The sequence below is a fragment of the Haemaphysalis longicornis genome, unplaced genomic scaffold, assembly GCF_048455015.1.
Source record: "Haemaphysalis longicornis isolate Haplotype H1 unplaced genomic scaffold, Haemaphysalis longicornis Haplotype H1 scaffold_7, whole genome shotgun sequence".
NCBI lineage: Eukaryota > Metazoa > Arthropoda > Arachnida > Ixodida > Ixodidae > Haemaphysalis > Haemaphysalis longicornis.
The window spans coordinates 41,969,408-41,990,879 of record NW_027526422.1 but is presented as its reverse complement, the minus strand read 5'-3'; the positions used below and the strand labels follow the sequence as shown (position 1 = coordinate 41,990,879).

Here is a 21,472-nt window from a genome sequence, read left to right as displayed (position 1 = left end):
GTTCTGCGAAGAACCTGCACCCAACGAAAAAAAAAGAAAAGTCTGCAGACATGTTATACTGGTGAGACACCGAGCACAGTTTAGGTTTGGAGAACATATGCTTCGGGATACGCTGACAGGACTATCCTTGGAGCGTCTGTTGTTAGTGCATAGAAAGCACTCCCAACATTTCTAGTAGCTAGGAGTGTGCCTTCTCATGGTTCAAGTTATAGGGCAGTGCAATGCACTCTTTCCGGACAATTCCACCGTCTTCTTGCTTAGTCTGGGATGCCTATTATGTGAGTGCATTGCGTACTTCGGATGTAATTATATAATGATGTATAAATATGTAGCCTTGAGCCTTAATGAGACTGTAAAGTTCCCCAACAATCCTTGCAGTAAATCTGTCTCTCTATTTGTATGCATTTATTTGCAGATATTGTTGTCTCGGTGTGCAGAACAGTATTGGTGCAGTGTAAGATGTGCGTCCCTTCCAGAGTTTTCCTTTTTGCTGTATCAGAACTGCTTTAACAATCAGGGTTATTGTTGGTTTCTTCCTGTTCTCCTTTGTTGTCTGCCTGTCCTGGTGGTGTCCTCTCCAAGAGGTGGAGTCTTTCTCCCGCAGGCTTCGCCAGGACATCCACGCCATCCTGTACTCCCTGGTTCTCCCCAGAGGGGCTCCCTCCTCCTACCACCAACAGCAGCAGCAGCCGCCCACAGGGGGCGACAGCCCCCCTCCTGGCGATGAGGGGGCCGACCAGAGTGAGCCGGCCCCTCCCGCCCCTTCCCCTCCCCCGGGTTCCGAGGGCCTGTTCATCGTGGTGGCCGTGCTGACCTCGTGCCTGCGCAGCCTCAAGCACTGCTCGGCCAAGCTGCAGGCGCTGGAGCTCATCCGCGAGCTCTGCCCACGGCTCAGCAGCGACATCGTCCTCGACCGACTCCTCCCCTACATGGTACCACCATGGGGAACTCTGCGCGTGCTGGTTGGGTTGTGTTGGGCTGTGCTGTACTGTGCCAAAGAACAAGTGCAGAGAACAACATGGAAAATAAATCAGTTGCGTAGCGAGGGGCAGTCTAAGGGGGACCCACCTGATCACATTCCCATTAGACTTAGTAACTCACGGCCCATGGGCTTAAAAAGCATCGTGTACTAATAAGAAAAGCTTTGCAAATCTATGGAAGTGTTCTTAACAGCCTAGTTTGCTTTGTTTAAAAATATCGCACATCTTAAAGGAGCCATGAAGAGAAAATACAACTTTGTTTAATTTGAAAGAACTAGGATTCAGTATCTCACTCAGCTCCATTACAGCCACAAAAGATGTTTTTTAACGAAAAAAAAGCAAGAAGTATTTAAAACTTTCAAATTTCGCGCCACAGTGACGTGTTATGAGCAAGAATGACGTCATATGGGCCAACAATAAAACATAATTTTCAGTGCGTTAGCTGCACGTTAGCATTCAAGTGATGCGGTCAAATGGAACTAGAGGCCGCATTACAGACGTCCAGTCATGTGTCGTCGCGACAAGTCAGTTAAGCGGCCGCCAATCGCACAAACAAGGTTCCGTGATGTCACAGAAAAGTTGCGGGAAATTGGCTAGGGGGTCGCCACGGCTTCACACGTTTTCTTTAATATCTCCGTTATTTGTTCGAAGATTGCGATGATATTGGTATCATTGTTATCGGGACTAAGCAGTCTTTCTAATAAACCTAACTTGTATTTTGTCTTCATGGCTCCTTTAAGTGGAATAAGTAATAATGAAGAAATGCATTTTAGTTTATTAAGTTTTCATTAGATGGCACCAGCAGTGTACCATGCGACAGTTTTGTTTCTCTATTTGAGTACAGAAATGACATATCTCTACAATAAGCAAACTAGGCCGTTGTGCTTGTTTCTATGTATTCGTAGAACTTCGTATTGGTGCACGATGGTTTTTAAGCCCGTGGGTCATGAAGTCACAAGTCCCATAAAAATGTTAACAGGCGAGTCCCCCTTAAGAAAGACAGGGTAAGCCGAATTGATGTCACATGGTGATAGGGCAGATCAATGCGGTGGAGTCTCTCGAGTACAATATGCTTGATACTGGTGTAAACAATCTAAGGCAGGGACAGTTATGATTCCCACACCGAGGGGTTGGTTGGCAGGACTAGGGAAGCAAGGTGAACTCGCGCTCCTGTGACAAGGTCACCCTGCTGTAGGTGCAGAACCAGTTCTCAGCCTCGTGGTAGGTTTGAACTTCTGGGTTGATAAGTTGAGGCTGGTACTACCGAGATGGCTGTTCTACGCCTCACTCCTCTTGCTCTCTCAGGACAGAGATGGAGATGCACATTACAGACATCTGATCAGCAACTTAGTAATGCTCCTTGAGAAGGAAGAAAAGAACCTGAATACATAGCTTGAGTATTTCAAGGTAGCTGGGATGCATGACAAAGCGATGCACAGGCAGGGGGGACGTGCTGGCAGGTTTTGTGGAATGGCACGTGGTGTGGGAGAGGTGCTCTGCCTAATTGAGCCAATGCGGTGGAGAGAACTCTGCTTGCTTGCTCCCCTCACACCCTGTCGAATGACTGACTATCTGGAGGGAGATGAGCATTGGCAGGAATTTCACTTCAAAGATATTGCACATAAATCCACAATGAAGGGCTGGCTGGTTGGCGTGTGCTAGTCTAACAGCTTACTAGAAGGACAGTTTGTCATGTCCTATTGGTGCACTCATTCTCTGCCCTGTCCAGCATCACTGGCGAGGTGACTTGTGCTTTCTAAAAAGATGCATGGCTGCGTGCTTGTTATGCCCGTCAAGGAAATACAGCCCTGCACATTGTAGTTAGCTGCTGTGGGTCATCTGTCCTATGCAACTTGTTCAGGAAAAATTGCCTGTGTCTTCACAAGTGTCCTGGTTTATCACAGTTGGAAAGCAGTCAATTTTTACTTTTAAGAAAATGTCTGCCTGTGCCACTGCTTCATGTCTTTCTCGCAACTTTTTTCAATCTTTTCCAGTTGTACTTAATTAACGACAAGTACCCAAGAGTGCGAGCGGCAGCTGTGGAGACACTCACAGCCTGTCTCACGCCCATAGACACCTTGCCCAGAAGGTACTGCACTCTCTTGCGCGTGAGCATGTCACCAGTACGGTGCACTTACAATTGGCACTTCTTGTTTCAGTGATGCGAATGTGTTTCCCGAGTACATCCTGCCAAACTTGGTATGTACACTGCTCCTATTTACATTTCTGTTATTTATTCATTTATTTGGATGTCTGCCCACAAACAGCATGATGCCTTCAGCGGGGTGCACAGAAGAAACACATGAAAGGAAAGGGAGATGTGCACAATAGAGAAAGATGAGCATAAAATATGAAAACAATAATAATAGACCAAAAATCACATGACTGACTCACACATGATTCTACAACACAAAAGAACGCACTCAGGCTTTAGATGCATTTAGACACATTGTTATCCTCTCGCTCCTGTGCCAAATTTCATGCCAATGTGCTAAACTTTCCCTTTGCTAATGCGGTAGCGTTTTCTTGCAGATGCATGTGACGTTGGACACTGCAGTCATTGTAAGGATGGCACTTGCGGAGAATATTGCACTCCTGGCCGAAACTGCCCTCAGGTGTGTAGTTTGTGTACTAGCATTAAGCGGATTGGCATGTTGAAGTTGTCTTGTTACAACAAGAAAAAGCCTATGGTCTTACCGGTCAAGGAGAAGGGAAAAAATCTTCCACTTGAGCACGGAGCCAACTTCTAAGTACTGTGGTAGTGGTCTACGCTGCTCTGCACTGTTTAATGTATTCATTGCACTTTTACATTGCAAGTTCTCAGGAGAAAACATGAAAGGAAAATTATCCTAATTATAAGGCAAAATTCAGCGCACTCATGTTCAGTATACCAGAGTGAATGTATATGAGGAGGTCACATCTAATCCCAGTGCGACAGACAAGACAGGCAGGACGACGAGTGCTGCGGAGTGGCCCACTGGTGGGGCCCTCCGCACATAAAACAAGACCTCACGAAAGCATGCCACAGCAAACGTGTTTGATGTCAGCACTGAGCCTGAAAATTTTTTAGGGCTAATGGCTGGACATTTTGCAGGAACAAGGTTTTGCATATTTAGCCAAACGAAATGCTCAAAGCCACTTTTGTTATCGTAGAAACTTTTTGTTCACCAAAGATTTAAGATGTACTGCTTGCAAGCTTCTTTCTGAATTTTTTTTTACGTCCTTTTGTAACTGCTGCTCCAAAAATGAAACAGGTTCTTGGACATGAGTACGCAGCATGAAGTCAGCTCTCCCGACAGCGCAAATGCCGAGCTGACTGTGCAGGCTCCGCATCATCACCAGGTGAGCATAAGCCTTCGAAAAATATGTGCACTCAGGATGAACCAGCGCTCAAAACTGTTGCCAGAATACGTGACTCCACTGGAACGTTTTGCTGTTGCCCAGGGATCATATGACTCCGAGCTCCATGCTCTGCAGCAGATGATCCAGCAGATGGTATCGACTTTGCTGAGCGACTCAAACAACATTGTCAAGCAAATGCTGCTAGAAAAGGGCATCACGCGTCTCTGCCAGTTTTTCGGCCGCCAGAAAGGTGAGGGCATGCGTCCCCATTACAAAAGCTTTCCACATCTTCCTGTCCTCCCCTTTTTTTTCCTTGGGAGTCGTGCTTTGTAGTGCTACCAAGCCTAAGCCTAATCAGTGCTTTCATTCAGCTGCCGAGTGCAAATAAGTGGCGCACGAGCCCGATTCTGGAACTGATGCCGCAGTTTTCTCTGGTTTCCTTGCAGCAAACGACGTCCTTCTGTCTCACATGATCACTTTCCTGAACGACAAGGTACCGTTTTGCTCACGGATCTCGCAAGAAAAATGTGTGTGGGGTCGCATATAAAATGTGCACTCCCATTCGCCCCCTTTTTGCTCTTTGCAGGAGGACCGGCATCTGAGGGCTTCCTTCTTTGACAGCATCGTTGGCGTTGCAGCCTACGTGGGCTGGCAGTGCTCACCCATCTTGAAACCCCTGCTGCAACAGGTTGGGCCACCTTTCACTTCACTTTCAAAGCATCATGGTTTTGTAATAGATCGTGAAAGTTACTGTGCTTAATCACTATGAATAGCGTCGATTAACACTGGAAGCTGGACGATTTGGTGGGTGCTCTTGCTTGGAGACATTGCAAACTGACGGAAGTCTGAATAGCAAAGAGTGTAGAGTCTGGAGAGTTTTCAGATTTGAATGATGATAGGTACCGAGTAAGGCACAGTGTAGTACTGAGGCGACAATTGCTTTAAAAGAGTGAGTGCGTTCATTTTAATAGAGTTGCTAGCTGCAGGTACAAGTTACGAACGATGACACATTTTAGGGGCGAAGCCCCGTAGGGGCTCGAGTCGTCGGCATCTCTTGTCATCGCCGTTGCCGTCGTCTCGTGTAGCCACGGCACTAAAACACCAGGACACTTTTTTACGCCTCGCGCTAGAACGTAACACGTAGTAAAAAAACACCAAGGCACTCGTTTACACTTTACACCTTGTGCTACCCCATAACAGTTTCATCTCCATTGGCTAAAACGCTAAGGCACCAATACTGCACTTATACACTTAATGCTTCACCCCTCCCCAGATTTCGCATTAGTGGAATTTTTTTAGGTTCCTAAGCTATACATTGTCTACAGGCCCTCACTGCCAAATTATTGAGCTTATCATAGTGTGTGGTAAGGTAATGTGTGTTTATTGAGCCACTTTGTGCGTAGCTTGTTGCAAAACTCCGTGTTGGACCATACAAACAGGAGCCTAATGTTTTTCTATGACCTGTCTGCCCCTCTCCAGGGCCTCGCAGACACTGAGGAGTTCATCATCAGCAAGGCACTCAAGGCCCTGACAGAGCTCGCCGAGATGGGGCTCTTCAGGAAGCAGATGCTCTATGAGCTGACGTCCGAGACCATCCCCCTGCTCTACCACCCTGTGAGCCCACTAGCCGTCGTTATTTCCGGCCATTGCAGCATGATAACCTTTGTTTCTTTTGTTAATGAAACATGTGCCATATTTTCCTAGATTATTGTTAACTGATTGGTTATTTTGACTAGTATCACTGTTCTTTGTCTGAATTTGGCTGCAACATGACACGCTCTGAGCTCTATTTTTATTTTTGTTTTTGTTAATCGCACTGCTTCTGCCAGTTCCAGTTACTAAAAGGAAATGATGAAGGCATGTTTTAATGCCTTTGTGTAGCTTTGGAGCCAAGGAAGGTGTACGCTGGTAAGTAGAACATAATTAGCTTTATTTAAGAAGTTATGTTGGTGTGCCCGGCAAAGCAAAGTTGATGGCTCCTTTGCCAACAAATCTTACCCCAAGGCTTTTCAAAAAGAGCACAAAATGGGAGGACGAGAGTAGCATAAAAGGCAGTTGTATAGTTGTACAAAAAGAAAGTTGTTGCATTTTTTGCAAGGGTGAATTGCTGCTTTTTTAAATCCTCATAGTCGGCATCAGTAACTGCATTGCAAGTAGTTCAAGTTTTTTTTTTATTATTATTAGGTTATAGTAGCTCGAAACTTCTTTTTGGACTAGGTGTTCTCCCAAGTCACTCGCCTATTACCGATTACAACACAGGAAGAACGTTATCACTGAAGAACTTCTGTGGGAGGTGCTGGTGCATTTTGCAGCCACTCTGTCCCTTCTCACTCTGCCTGTTGCACTTGCAGAACCTGTGGATCCGGCAGAACACGGTGGGCTTTGTGTGTGCGGTCACCAAGACCCTGTCGCTCGCCGACACCCAGTGCAAGCTGAAGCCCATGCTCCAGCCGTACCTCAAACACAACGTGGTGGAAATGCACACGGAGGTGAGGCGGCCGCATGTTTCCCTCGCTACGATACGTTCTGTACGGTCTGCAGTTACTGCAGGGGAGCTTGTGAGAAAGGCTGTTGTAACTGGCTTTTACCGGCACCTTCCGGGCGAAAGAAAAGCCTTTGCGTTGCCCTTAGTGCTTAAAACGCCACAAAGACTTTCAACCTTTGGTAAAACAACCGCCGTTATTACACAGGTGACCGAAATTAGGGGGCGAGGAAGCCATGTGTTCACGGTGTGTGCAATACATGAATAGTTTCAGTGTAGTCGAAAAAACAAAAATTGCAGGGCTGTGGTGGTAAAGTTTAAAACAGGGATATTTCGGAGCATCGTGCCACATTTAATTGGGTGGCTCTTTGTTGGTGACCCCCTGGCCGCTTATAGGTGGCGGTTCTAAGCGCGCTGCAAGACCCTCTTCCGCGGAGCCTGTACGACTACGTGGTGAAGCTGGAGGCACTGCCGTACCTGCTGGAGAGCCTGCGGAACAGGCAGGTCATGCGGTCCATAGTGCGGGCGGGACACCAGCCAGCCTACACGGACACGGACCACCTGCTCAAGTCGGTGAGAGCGGCTTTCTCGTCTGTTTTGGGACCAGCGGTTCACTTCAAAATGCAATGTCTTTTAGTGGTGAAGCACTTTAGGGGCTTGGGCTGTCGGTGGCTCCTGTCTCATGTAGTCATGGTACTAAAACACTAAAACAGCGGGACACTCGTTTTCCAACACCTCGCGCTAGAACGTTTTATCTCCATTGGCAAAAACGTGTACTAAAAGAACACACTGGGAGTCTCGTTTTCCAACGCCTCGCGCTAGAATGCCTGCTGTGGCATGTGACACGAAGACAACTTATGGCCAGTCTGCTTCATTTAATTGCTTAAATCCAGTTTAACGCAAGAGAGGGCGCCACTGCTTCAACAAGCGTGCCGTTGCTTCTCCCACCGGTGCTTCTCCTGCGCCCAATCAGCGTGCGCCATGTTGCAAGAGAGAGACTTGCAATCTTTGAATACGCTTATACACAGCGTGCTTCGCTCATCCTTCGCTTTGACATTAGTGGAGATGGCCCGGGATTTTTTATTTATGTTTACTGCATGCTTTATTCTTCTCGCGGCTGTTTGGTTCATGCAGGCATTTGGTACCCCCTTCACGTTGTGTTCAAATGTCTGTTTCTGGCAATACGTTTCATGTCTTCCCCACCACCTGATCCCTTCTGTGACTCCAAGCCCCTGAAGGTAATACAAATGCTGCTGAATAGCCACGGGCCAGTCTGATTGGCTATGGCAAATGCATGAATGCGTGTCATGGAGAAAGAAAGACTTGAAGGGAACACCACTGGGAAAGAAGCGCATGTAAAATCCGGAACTTGACCCCTAGTACTAGTTGTCATGCTATGGTGAGCAATCCAAATCATTTCATGTGCGCGCCAAGCCAAGCAAGTTGATTTGGGCTTTCCAAAATTTTGCTGGACAGTAAAGTGTTTTCGACGCCAGACATGCGTTTTTCACCAGTACTGCCCATGGCCGTCCAAAACCAGCAAAGCACCCCCGTTTCCTTCTGTCAAAATGTCCTGATGGCAGAGCGATGATAGTGATTGCTCCTCAGCATGGCAAGCCTGTTGCAACGAGCAGTGCCAAGGTGCTGAATGATGGTATAGAACCTGTTGTAAATGTACAACACGAGCGAGTGGCGATAGCGAAGATGATTCGGTTATATTCATGAGGAGGCACTAAATATTCGGTGCTGCAGTGGCATCATGAAGCTGCACACAGGGTGACTCATGCATGCTGGCAACTTACTGGAACAGACAACATAGTCACATCAGACCCTGTAGTCTGCCTAGTTGGCTTTATCAAATACCAAAGGCATCACTTCACACCTTTTCTTCTCTTTTGTTTCACCTGTAATTTCTGTACTTCTAAAATGTATTTTTTTCTTTTGTGCTGTTTTATTCTCTTCCTGATTTCCTTTTTTTTCTTTTTTTTTTGTCACAGTGGAAGGTAAGTGGACAGTAAAACTAATTTAACGGGATAATTTGCTAAAAAGCATTTCATTCTCTGGAACACACTCATTCTCCAAACAGCATGCTGCATGGGCACAGACATTATAGCATGAATGTGTACAGCTACAAAATTGAGCGTGAACATGTAATTACGAACATGGTTGCACAAGTTCCAAAATTGTTTCCTCTAACGGTAACTGGCTTATCTTTCTTTAGTGATGAAGTGCAGTTATATTGCGCTCTTCGTGCCCAAGTATCAGCACCTTTGTGGGATGTTAGACTCCTCAGCGCAGTACTGTCCTCACGGTAGTTTTTCTCTGGAGAACGTAATGCATTCATAGCCTGGTGCCAATTTTAAGGAAAGGAAAAACTTTACTTTGAGAAACATTCATTCCATGATGCATAATCATGATGGCAGAGGATAGAGTGTATGTACCTAATACAAAATGCTCTCCTTTCAGGTTTATAGGAGGCTCCAATCAGATGGTGTGACAGAGGCCATGGAAGACAGAATAATGGTTGGTCCTGGGTTGACTGTTTCAACCCTGTTTTGTTTGGAGGCTTTTAATGTTTCATATGCCCGGAATGATGCCTGTGCTCAGGCATTTGCCATGTTTGCTTTTTTTCAGGCTATGAAGGAGCACCTGATCAAGATAAACAAATACAAACGAAGGTACTGCCTCTCTCAAATTTCGGTTGCATGCAAAACAAAGCCCGTCGCATTTTTATGCCCCCAGGTTTTCTGTGTTGTAGCTGGCAGAAAGCATTACGCGGTCGGAGTAGTTGGTCTTTCTAGCAAGAGCCAGTAAAAAAACATGAAGCATAATTCTCATCACAGAAAACTGATGTATCAAGGGCTAAATAAGCACCTGATACATTTGAGAATTGCTGTAAAATCACTGTAACGCATTGAAATTACTGGAATCTAGTCAGCAAAGAGAAGCTAAATAAGAAAAGTGCACATTACACTTTCAGGATAGAAATGGCTAATGTTGGCTTCTGCTTTGAAAAATGTATTGGAACAGGGCGCTTTGCCTGACCGGCACCTTTTGGCTGGCATTGGTCTGGCCTCTGTGGAATAAGGATGTGTGTGTGCAGTGCTGCGGAGCCCGAGAATGTGGACGCCAAGCTCCGAGGTGGCGAGATCGACCTTGAGAAACTCTACATCCAGAACAAGTGCCGGAGCACAGATCTGCTCACCCTGAAGATTGGGGACGAATCTGCGCAGGCCCTTCTGCTCAGCAGGTGAGCTACCACCAGCACCAAGGCAGTGAGAGTTCAGGCAGGCTGCGCACAGGTAACCTATGTGCTTGAGATTTACACGTGAAGCGTATTTTAACATCCTGAGCACAAATATGCAGCCAGTTTTTGTCTGTGTGGTGTAAGTTTGGAGTTGTGCAACATGATGTGCCATTCTGTTCCGGGCAACTTTTTCATAATCTACCAATGAAATGTTCGAATACTTTTTATCCCTTTGTGTTACAGAAGGAACTATACCACAGCGGTAATTTTAGCATTGTTTCTGCAAGCCGCTGTAAACTTGTGAAATGTCAGGTCATCAATCATCGATGTTTTCATAAACCTAACTGCATTATATCTTGTGCTAGCAAAAAGAAATTCCATGCTTCAGTGGCTTTATCACACTGTTCAGTTCACAAGCTTTCAAATGCAGCAAAAATGATACATATCTAACCAGTACATCCCGAGATATTGTACCTGACAGTTGACGTCGTGGGAAAAAAATTGGTTCAGAGAAAACAGGGCATGAAGTTTGGAAACGTAGGCAGAAATGGTCAGTTAGGCAACTTCAGAGTGCGGCAGCATTGTAAATATGAGATATAATATTTTGCAGGTGCATTCTTTGGGACCTGCAGGCTGCAAATAAAATTAATACCAAAAATTGATTTCTTTTTAATTTTCGGTCCTCAAGACCCTTCTACGTTTGCTTTGTAATTGAGACAACAGTGTGTCGCACATGCATTGACATCAAGTTTTGGCCAAACCTGCGAACACTGATTAAGGCCTGCCACATGGCGCCAGAATTGCTCACCTGAGCAGTGCATTGAATGAAGCACACTTATAAGTACTCTGACTTCTAAGTTGAAGTGTATCGCTTTTTACTTTTCAAAAATCAGCAGATTGCTTCGCGATTAGCCATTTAACACGAGGCTACATCGCATTACCACCCCCCCTTTTTTTTTCTCCCCAAAAGCCTTTGTGCTAACCTTAAATCCCTCTGCATTGTTACTGTATTCAACCATTCTGTATCTTCCACAGTAGTGTGGGATGATAATAAGGCATACAGTGGGGTGGGAAAAAATAATTTGGCCACGCAGTTGAGACAAGCATGCCTCCAATATTCCATCCACTGTGTGTGCCACCTGTAGCATAAGACACATGTGCTGTTCTTATGCTTAATGCTGCCACGCTTCTACCTATCAGTGCAATCAGGGCACATCTAATTTTTCAGAGTTTTGACTGTGGCAAGTTGTTCCTTCCACTTTTTTTTTTTCCAGATCATTTCGAAAGAGGGGTCCACCAGCCGAGTCACCACAGGTTACTATGGTAAGCAAGTGGCAATGTCCGTTTGAAAGCATTTAAAAAAAAAGAAAGGTAAATAGTCTGCCGTTTCTGTTTCAGCTCGCTTACCTATTGCAATAGTATCAGGTCTTAAAAACTAAAGGAGTACTGACACGAAATTTCAAAGCTCAGATAACGATGTAAAAAGCTTCCTTCGTATATGGAGATACCCCCCTTGGAAGTTTAAACTGTAACCATTCGGTAGAACATATTATAAATCAATTTTAATCCTTGCGCGCATGAGTAAGCTCATCCGCATCAATGAGCAGGCTCATGACTTCATCTGCACTTCGACCCAAACGGCCGACGTCAGGGCTCCCGTGATGTATCGAGGCGGCCACGGTGCTGTTGGCGTGCCCTTTTCCGCCTTTGGCTGAAAGAGGTGCGCCAACCGCCATTGGCTGTAGTGCGACGAGAACAGTGACATCAAATGCGCCCTCTCGTCATGGCAGCTGCCTTGGTGTTCGCTTCACCGAAACCGAAACTGGCATGAATAAACAGAGCTGTAAGCAATTATTTATACTCCATTCGACAATATAACGTGCCATTCTATGATTAGTGGTCTCGTAGGCACCTTTTGCCGTGAAAAAAACACAAATATTTTATGTCAGTACTCCTTTGTCTTTCATGGCAGTAATCATAGAACACTGACACCATTTTCGGAACTTCCAGAATTGGGGTTCATTGTGTGCTTAGTTCAGCGGCAAAAATGAAATGGATTGGCATTAGCGTAGTGCCATTAATGGCTGTGGCTAGAAAAAGATGAAAGAAAATTGCATGCAATAAGCAGAGGGGGGTTTATTTCATAAAGTGGTAATCTCCATGCTCGCCTAAACTCCAGAACGAAGACTGGCAGCGGATGTTCGGCAAAGTTGAAGCCCCGCGGGAACAGTCTCCACTGAAGCAGCAGCAGCTGCCGCAGCAGCAATCGCCAGGTGGGGACGCGGACCCAGACATGGAACTGCACGTGTCTGGGGCCGAGTCAGCCGAATCTGCGGTCCCGTCGACCAACACGTCTCCCAAGCAGCTGCAGAGAATCTTCACTGGCATCACCATAGACTCAGGTGCTCTGTCTGCTAGTGATACCCACGATGTTGTCACCCTGGGAATCGCTTGTTTTCGTGCAAGCTTTTGTGAGAACCCTTGTAGCAAACTTTGGATCTGAGCTTAAGCTGTAGGAATTGTTCCAAGCTGTGTAGCACCACTGCTTAGCCGTGCGAATTGTGACAAGCCTGACCTCTGTGCTGAAGCATTTGTGAGTAAGTTGCGTATGTTCCTCCAAATGCCCATGTTAGGCTGCAGCAGCTACAATAAGTATTGAATTTCCTAACACAATGATCTGCGAGGAAACATTCATTTCAAGCTTTGCTTCAAGGATTGCTTCCCTTTTCATGCTGAATAGAGAAGCCAGATGGGCAAGTTGTGAAACAAGCAGTAACCATCGTGCTTGCACAGTAGCGAGGCAAGATGCCAGGAGTAGTAACATGTGAAGCAGCTTTTGTTTCGTATTGCAAACCCAGATTGCCTTTTCTGCCACTGTATGCATGAGCTTGCCTCAGGAGTCCCTTTTGTGCAGTGCACTGCCTGTCGTGCCATGCGGAGCTGCAGCTGCTGCTGAACAAGAAGCGGAACGAGTTTGCGCGGGAGCAGACGGTGCGGGAGGCCGTGGAGGACCCCGCGCGGGAAGAGCGGGCCCTGCCGCCCAAGTGGAGGCCCCGCGGCACCCTGGTCGCCCACATGCACGAGCACAGGGGGGCCATCCACAGGCACGTGCTGGGTGGGGACTAGCCATTGCGTGCACTGGCCACCTTTACGGGGAGGGGGGGGGGGCTGCTAGCCTCCTCCTCTCTTGCTTTTTGAGTGATGCAGAAGTTGTGGCAAGGTGTAAACTCGGCACGCTCCAGTTGGAAGATGTGGCAGGGGACTGGACAAATAGTTCCCGTGAGAGGTGGTCACCCAAATAATTATGTCCCGGAGGTCTACAATCGGACTTAAACAGTAATTAAGGATCTTGCACATGTAGATATTAACTGAACTAGTAAACTGAGGTGGGCTAGTTGGTGCATGATGCTCCTCAGAAAAACAGCGCTAAAAATGATATGACAGGAATAAGCACGGTGTTTGTCGTTTCTTCCTGTCGTATCATTTTTATTGCTATTTTTACCGTATTTGTTCGAATATAAGGCGGTCACGATTATAAGGCGAGGGGAGAGTTGAAAGACCGAAGAAAAGGAAAAAAAGTTTGCACACTAATATAAGGCGAGAGATCCCGCCAGAAACTTTATTCAAATTCCTACCTTTGAAGTTTGCGAAATTCAGCCGCGATGCCACATAATCACGAGCTGTGATCATCTGAAGCATCACTGCTGTCCTTGTCACTGGTGCACTCCCAAACTTCGCTGTCGTCAGTGCTGTCCAGCGAGTTGGAAATGCAGCACTTTTTGAAAGAAGCTGCCGCCATAGTGCCGGGCCCAAGCGTCGGCTATCCAGCGAACCACTACCGACGGAGATGCACGCTTCAAACGGCCCGACTGTGTCAAGGCCGTTTCGTCGGAGGATATCCATTCGTTGTAGAGGCGCCTTACGTGGTCCTTAAAAGGGTTGTTAAGACACACGTCCAGTGGCTGCAGTTGGCTCGTCATGCCTCCGGGGATGACAGCCAGATCGGTGGCTTCTTCCTGTAGCTTTTTCTTGACCCCCTCGGTCAGATGTCCCCGAAAAGCATCAAGGACGAGCATCGACTGGCGAGCCAACAGTGCCCCGGGGCGCCGGCACCACACAGTTGTAATCCAGTCGATGACGAGTTCCTCAGTCATCCAGCCTTTTTCTTGGCAGCGGATGTGCACACCCTTAGGAAAATTTTCATTTTTAGGCATCGTTTTCCTCTTCAGCACCACGTAAGGCGGCAGCTTGTGCCCGTCGGCGGTGCACGCTAACATTACGGTGATCCACGCTTTTTCGCACCCTGCGGTACGTATGCGCACTTGGCGATCACCTTTCGTGCGTACCGTTTGCGCCGACGGCATGTCAAAAAATATCAGGGTCTCGTCCGCGTTCCCGATCTGGCCGAGGAGGAAGTTGCGCTCTCTTCGCAGTCCAATGACGTAGCGCTGAAAAGACAGCAGCTTTTCTTCGTAGTCACGGGGAAGCTTTTGCATAATAGAAGTCTGCCTTCTAAGTGAGAACCCGGCTCTCTTCATATACTTCTGCACCCAGCCTCGGCTGGCCTTGAACTGCGACCCGGAGATGCCGCGATCTTTTGCGAACTCTCGGGCCTTCATCTGTAGCATTTCCGTTGTCACAGTCAAGTCACGGCTCCTGGTTTGTGTGACGAATTCAGTCAGACTAGCCTCCACTTCAGGAAACACACCCTTGTGCGGTCCTCGGAAAGCTTTCCGCGTCGCAGCGCAGGCAAAGAGGGCCCCGTTCTCTTTTCTCCAACGACGCAAGTTGTTTTCTGGGACGCCGTGCTTCCGACCTGCAGCGCAGTTGCCCAAAGCTTCGGCATCGGTAATCACATTTCTCTTGAATGCCGCATCGTAATGACGACGACGACTTGCCATGATCATTAGTCACAACGGAAAGGTTCCCGTAGGTAATCCAGTCAAATGCCTCACCGAACGAAGGTAGAGTACACTCTAACAAAGGTCACGGGAGGCTGCCGCTACACGCACACCAGCGAGGGAACACAAAAGACAAGCACATGCAAGCGGCGAAGCGCACGTGGAAAACTGGCTGCGGCATAGAGAAAGAAATATGGCTGCGGTTTTGAACTCGGCTTGTGGATTGAAACATACTGGATTTTTGCTGGCTGTTTTTTACTTTTTATGACTTCCCGCGACGCGCCGTTGCTGATTTCGGAGCCAGCCCTCGAATATAAGGCAGGGGTAGACTTTGAGGCCGCGGTTTTCGGAAAAAAACCTCGCCTTATATTCGAATAAATACAGTAAGTAGATATTGACACCACAAATGCAAAGTTAGTTGTGAAAAGTGGAGTTTTAAAAAAGGAACTTTGAGGTGTAGGGCCTTCTGTTGCTCTGTCAGGTGAGCCTGAATTAACAGAATCTTTTAGGTCTATATAGCACCCACGCAACAAGTTTACCCTGTGAATGGCCTCGAGCACGCTTCCCGTGGGCTGGTCAGATTTTGCTTGCCCAGAGCAGAGTCAAGTGCTTGAATGAGTTGAATTTTGGCTGGGGCGATTGGTAGAAATGCCTTTGTAAATACACAGTTTCGCAACCCGCAGTTTTGAAGCAGCTGTGTTGAGCAAATGTGTTGAGCTTCTACTTTAATCGATTCCAGGTGTAAAGACAGAAGGATACATGCAAGTATTCCGTCTTATGTACAAAAAAGTTTGATCATAGGAGTGTTTGTTGTGCACATTATTCACATCCCACACAGCAGAAGCATAATTTCGTATATTTAAAGACAAATTTGTCAAGTCGATCATCTACACGATTCCCTCATCATCGTGTGTACATTGCCATTCAGGAAGCCTTGCAGAAACCATACATTTCTGAATCATCATTGCCCTGTAGCAAAGCAGGTGCTTAGTAATAATAGGCCACTCTCATGGCACATTTCATTATAAGAACTAAGGAATAGTAGGGCACTCTCAATGTTGACAATGAGAAGGCCACCAGATAAAGAATGTCTACTACAAAACACCCATTTTTACCGTCCCGCAGAGCAGAGTGTGGTTTTTCAACGGGTCAGCCTTATTCTTCTCTGCTAATGTTGAGGACTGGCCCAAGCAGGAAAACTAGCATTGGCATTGAATTTGTGCGGATGGGAATTTCCCTTGGAATGAGGCTGGCAAAACCGGAGTGAAAAAGAACCCTCATGGGACAATTTCATTTGCCAGTTTGCCATCGATGGCGATGGTGAATGTGGTCCTCTCTCCCTTGCCGACGGTCGTGTGTTGCCACCACTGCAGGCTGCAGGTGATCCCCAACACGAGCCTGTTTGCCACCTGTTCGGCTGACGGGCTGGTCAAGATCTGGGACTGGGGCCGCATGGAGAAGAAGACCATCGCCAACCGGTCGCGCCAGACCTACGCTAGGATGGGTGCGTGCTGCCGCCAGTGGCATACCGTATTTTCGCGCGTATAACCCGCACCAAAAGTGCGAAAATTTAAGTGGCAAAGTATGGATGTGGATAATATGTGGGGTTTTTTCAGTAGTGCGGCTTCACGGCAGTGCATGTTGTGCCGTGAAGCTCCTACGCAGTAACACTGACTAAGCCTTCCATGGCAGCGATCTTGCAAAACATGCAAAGACAAGGAAGAAAAAAAACAAGGATGTGTGCACTCTAATAACTGAATTTTATTAGGGAATTGTGACTTTTGCCTTGCAGTTAGTGTATTCTGCTTTCTATTTCTGTATACATAGTATGTGATGAGTTGCTTGAGCAGTAGCTTTGGTGCAGCCTTTCCTGTATCAAATGTGCGGACAATACGCGAAAGTTTTTTTTTTTTTTTCTTTTCCGGCTGGCTGAAAGTGGGTGTGCGGATTACAGTTAAACCTCGTTATAACGAAATTGAAGGGGCACTGCAATTTGCTCGTTATAGCCAATATTTCGTTATAGCGGTAACCGACATTTACTGCAAATATTATGCATTGTAGTTACCTAAAACAAAAAGCGGGCGAAATAGCATCTTGCTGCACGGCGATAGTCAGTAAAATAAACACATTCCGGAGGTAAAAAGGAAAAGTCACGAACCTACCGTATTTACTCGCGTAATGAACGCACTTTTTTTTAGGCAAACCTTAAGCAATGTTAGGGGTGCGTTTATTACGCGGGGTATATTTTCAGAAACATTTTTCGGGATGATCAAAAAAGGCAGTAATCCTAAAAAAAATGCGTTAGACAACCTACCTTTTGCAGGAAATATACGCGTACACAATTTGCACACAGACACCGTTTTATTGCACGTCAATCATCGTTTCTGGACGCTCACTCTTCGTCTGAGTCGCTGGACCCGTCGTCCAGGTCGCTGGCCGCTTCCGCGTCTTGCTCCCACAACTGGTCGTCCTCGCTGCCGTCCAGTGCGTTTGCGATGCCGGTCTTCTTGAAGCTCTTGGAGATCAAGTCGGCTGGCAGCGAGCGCCAAGCCTCCAAAATCCACGAGCACACAAGCTCGACGGATGGCCTCTTAACCTTGCCGGTCGGCGTCAAAGCGTGCCCTCCCCCGGCCATCCAGTCAGTGTACAAGCGCCGCACACCGTCCTTAAAGGGCTTGTTGACGCAGACATCAAGGGGCTGCAGCACCGAAGTGAGGCCACCCGGAATGACGGCGATCTCGGTGCGCAGCTCCTTCAGTTCCCGGCGTACGTTTTCGCACAGGTGGCCGCGAAAACTGTCGAGCACAAGCAGAGACGGGAGAAGCAGGGCGCCAGGTCGCCGTCCCCAGACTGTGCGGACCCAATCAACCATTAGGTCCGCCGACATCCAGCCCTTCTCTTGGGCTCGTACGTGTATGCCGGCTGGAAGGTTGGCCTTCGGCAGAGTTTTTCTTTTAAAGATAACGTACGGAGGCAACTTCCTTCCGTCTGCCGTAATGGCCAGCATTACGGTAAAACGCTGTTTCTCAGCGCCTGTCGTCTTGACGAGCACGCTGCGTGCTCCTTTTTCATTCACCGTCCTGCTCATGGGCATGTCGAAGTTGATGGGAGTCTGGTCGGCGTTCCCGATTTGTGACAGAAGGAACTGTCGGTCCCGCCGCAGACGTATCACGAACCCGTGAAAGTCCACAACTTTCTGCTCGTAGCAAGGAGGCAGTCGCTGGCAGAGCGAGGTGCGCCTCCTCAAACACAGTCCGTTGCGCCGCATGAAGCGGGTTGTCCACCCATTGCTCGCTTTGAAAGCGGTGGACGCGATGCCGTGCTTCCTGGCTGTGGCTCGCGCTTGCGTACGGATCATTTCGTGAGAAACGACACAGCCTTCCTTTCTCAGGTCCCGGACGTATTGTAGCACTTCCTCTTCCACATCAGGAAACTTTCCGGTCTTCGGTCCCCTGAAGGCACGACGATCCCGATTCGTAGTGCGCAGCTTGTCCTCTTGCTTACGCCAGTAACGCACGCGGACTTCCTCAATTCCGAAGTGCCTACCGGCAGCACGATTACCGTGCTTCAGGGCGTACTCCACCGCCTGTAACTTAAACCCGGCCGTGTAACTGACGTTTCGGCCCATCGCCCACGGTAGAACGCAACACAGGGATAGAAACAAGCAGAGAACCAAGCAGAGAAACGAGCAAACGGATAACAGAAAAAAGTAGGGCTAGAACATCGTCGCTTTGATTGGCTGTCCCACTGACACCGCAGTGGGGAGCGTTCATTTTCCTTCCGACAGATGGCTCTCAGTTACATGCACTATCATCATCAGCCGAAGTGAGTGAAGTGGGAAAGCTTGTTGACGGGACTGCAGGGGGTCGAAGTTGGCGGTGCGTTTATTACGCGGGAGAAAAAAAAAATCCAAATTTTGGCGAGTAAAGTTGGGGGTGCGTTCATTATGCGAGTGCGTTCATTACGCGAGTAAATACGGTACTTTATTGCAGTTCGGTTCAACACTCGTATTTCAAACAGACTTGGCTACGAAGTCCGTAATTGGACATTGATGCACCTTCCTGATGCGAGCGATGGCTCCCTCAGCTGCGGCCGGTACGTTCACGCCATCTTCGCCGCCCTCGTGCGCGCCGAAGTAGCGACGCAGCACGTCCACCGCATCTAGTCCCTCCGACGCCGTCCTTAGCGCTTCTTTTCAAGCCATGTGCAACAGCGCTGACGATGGAATCTCGGTTGCTCACGATGGTGGACAGCGTACTCGTCCACACGTCAAAGTCTCTTGCCACCTTACCACGGAGTGCACCTTACCTCTCTTCGCGCCCGATGCGACGGCTTTTATCATAGCCGTCTTCTGTTCAAGCGTGATAGTCTTTCGGCTTCCCGCCTGTCACACTCGCGCTGTTCGAATCACACCGGCAGTACGATAAGATAAGGCTGAAGACTGCCAAAACCCACTCACACACAACTACGCAGCGACGTCGGCGATACGAGGAGGGGTGGAGGAGGAAGGCGACGCAACCGCGCGCGCCGTGTGCACTGGGGTTCTTCTCGGGCTCACCGTGGATAGTCCGCGGATTCCCCGAAGCCATAGGGATACGTGGGAAAATCGAACGTCGGACTACAGTGAACTAGAATATTCTAGTTCACTCTAGTCGGACTGCTTCTCGGGGAGCCCACGGTGAAGAGGGGAGGGGAGGGGGGCTTCGCGGGTGCAGCGTCCGCATGGCGCGCCAGGCAGCTTCGCGCGCGTGGCGGGAGTTTTGAACTGCTAATACAGTTGCCGCGTCACGCACTGTCTCAAATCCGCGTTGCGCACTGTTGTAAAATTAGCTCAAAATTTGATTTCTCAACGAAATTTGTTCGTTATATCCCGTAACGGGGAAATTTTACCTCGTTAAAACGAGGTTTTAAATACATTGGTTTCTATGGGGACTTTCAAGGGGAATTACGATTTGCTCGTTATATCTATTATTTCGTTATAGCCCGTTTCGTTATAACGAGGTTTAACTGTATATGCAGGGGTGGGTCATATGCATGAAAATATAGTATGGTGCTTCTGCTAGGGCACGGGCAGAATGATACTTGCGTTGCAGTGGACTAGCTTGCTAGTGTCGGTGAAAAAAGCACTAGCACTGTAAGAAGGGGCTCCTAGCTTAGCATTTTGTCATAACCTAAACATCCGAGACACGACAGGCAGTGTCGTTGCCTTATCTCATCTATTCCTGTTCGTGGGACCTGATGGTTTCATGCAAATCTCTTTCCAGATGGGCAGGTGACGTGCATGACTGTGTGTCAGAGCATGCAGTCTCTCGCCGTTGCGTCAGATGCAGGCACCATCCAAGTGTTCAGGTCAGTAACGGTGCCCAGCTTGCTGCAGCTCGACATGTTGTACTTGTCTCTTGTTTTGTGTAGTACTTGTCAAAGATTTACTGGCTAGTTGTAATGCAGTGGTAACAAACTGCACTGTTGGAACCCTGGCTTTAACCGGAACCAGTCGAGTAACTATGAGCTTACGCAATTGATCCCCATCAAAACTGCTGCAAAAGCACTCTTGCTGAGTAGCCAGAGTGTTTGTGCACTAATTACAAGGCCTTAACTGAGAAGCTAAACATAGCCTGTGTCTATCTACCTGACAAATAAAACAAACATGCTTAAAAGCCAGTGACGGCAAGACTTGAATAGGCTTGGCCACATTTACACGTTCATTGAAACGTCAGTACAGTAAAAGCTCATTAATTCGAACTCAGTAAATTCGAACTTACAATTCAAACTGACGCCCTGGTCCCGGCACAGCCCTGTATGTTTCAGTGGGGGAAAACTCTTGATAATTCAAATGCGTCGGTATCCAGAACAGTTAATTGGTACTGGGATTTTCTGGTTTCCACCACTCCTCGCAGAAGAAGTCGGCCCAGAGGGATTACAATGCGTTGCAAATCCAAACCAAACCAAATTTACTAGAGATGCAAAACAACGAAACAGAAAAACCACTGCCTGATCAATGAATTTCGCTCGCTCTTCGAGCTCCATGAACATAATTTACTAAATCACCTGCCACAAACCTGTAGTAGCACCTAATCCATGATAACAAGTCCATAAGTGGCTTCTTTGCGTTCTGCACGCGCAGTGTGGCGAGATGTTCATTCATTCTAGCGCCCGCCCGGTAATTTGAACTTCACTTAAGGGGGGACGCGGCTTTCAACTTCGGAAAAATGACCAAAACATCGTTTTTTTGAAACCCACATATTCGGCTTCTATGTTTCCTATTCTGTGCGTCTGCAAAGTTTTTACGCTGAAAAGCGTCGCAAAGTGGCATAAAAAAATACTTTTGTCAGGCGCGGTGACAAACTATCAGCGCAAAAGGGCGAAAAAACGGCAATTTTCGGAGCGCTCTATCTCCGCAACGGTGCCACCGGGCGCGGCCATTTTGATATGGTTAGATCGGCCGAGCGATCGTCTTTCCCGTTCCGCTCGTCTCTTTTATCTTCGTTCATTCACAAACGCACAAACGGCAGAAAAGAAA

The 21,472-nt window shown here is 47.7% G+C and overlaps 1 protein-coding gene across 1 annotated transcript in view; it reads left to right on the top strand.

The window, feature by feature from the left end:
• Vps15 (vacuolar protein sorting 15) overlaps positions 1-21,472 on the top strand; it is a 34,944-nt gene that overhangs the window by 4,540 nt on the left and 8,932 nt on the right. Inside the window, exons 11-29 of the mRNA XM_077676892.1 lie at positions 605-932; positions 2,975-3,069; positions 3,140-3,179; positions 3,513-3,595; positions 4,235-4,322; positions 4,425-4,572; positions 4,769-4,815; positions 4,909-5,010; positions 5,802-5,936; positions 6,674-6,811; positions 7,201-7,377; positions 9,271-9,327; positions 9,439-9,482; positions 9,908-10,054; positions 11,326-11,374; positions 12,231-12,453; positions 12,966-13,155; positions 16,326-16,456; positions 20,217-20,301. Of these exons, the coding sequence (XP_077533018.1) occupies positions 605-932; positions 2,975-3,069; positions 3,140-3,179; positions 3,513-3,595; positions 4,235-4,322; positions 4,425-4,572; positions 4,769-4,815; positions 4,909-5,010; positions 5,802-5,936; positions 6,674-6,811; positions 7,201-7,377; positions 9,271-9,327; positions 9,439-9,482; positions 9,908-10,054; positions 11,326-11,374; positions 12,231-12,453; positions 12,966-13,155; positions 16,326-16,456; positions 20,217-20,301 (2,307 nt within the window). The remainder of the gene's footprint in view (positions 1-604; positions 933-2,974; positions 3,070-3,139; positions 3,180-3,512; positions 3,596-4,234; positions 4,323-4,424; positions 4,573-4,768; positions 4,816-4,908; positions 5,011-5,801; positions 5,937-6,673; positions 6,812-7,200; positions 7,378-9,270; positions 9,328-9,438; positions 9,483-9,907; positions 10,055-11,325; positions 11,375-12,230; positions 12,454-12,965; positions 13,156-16,325; positions 16,457-20,216; positions 20,302-21,472) is intronic.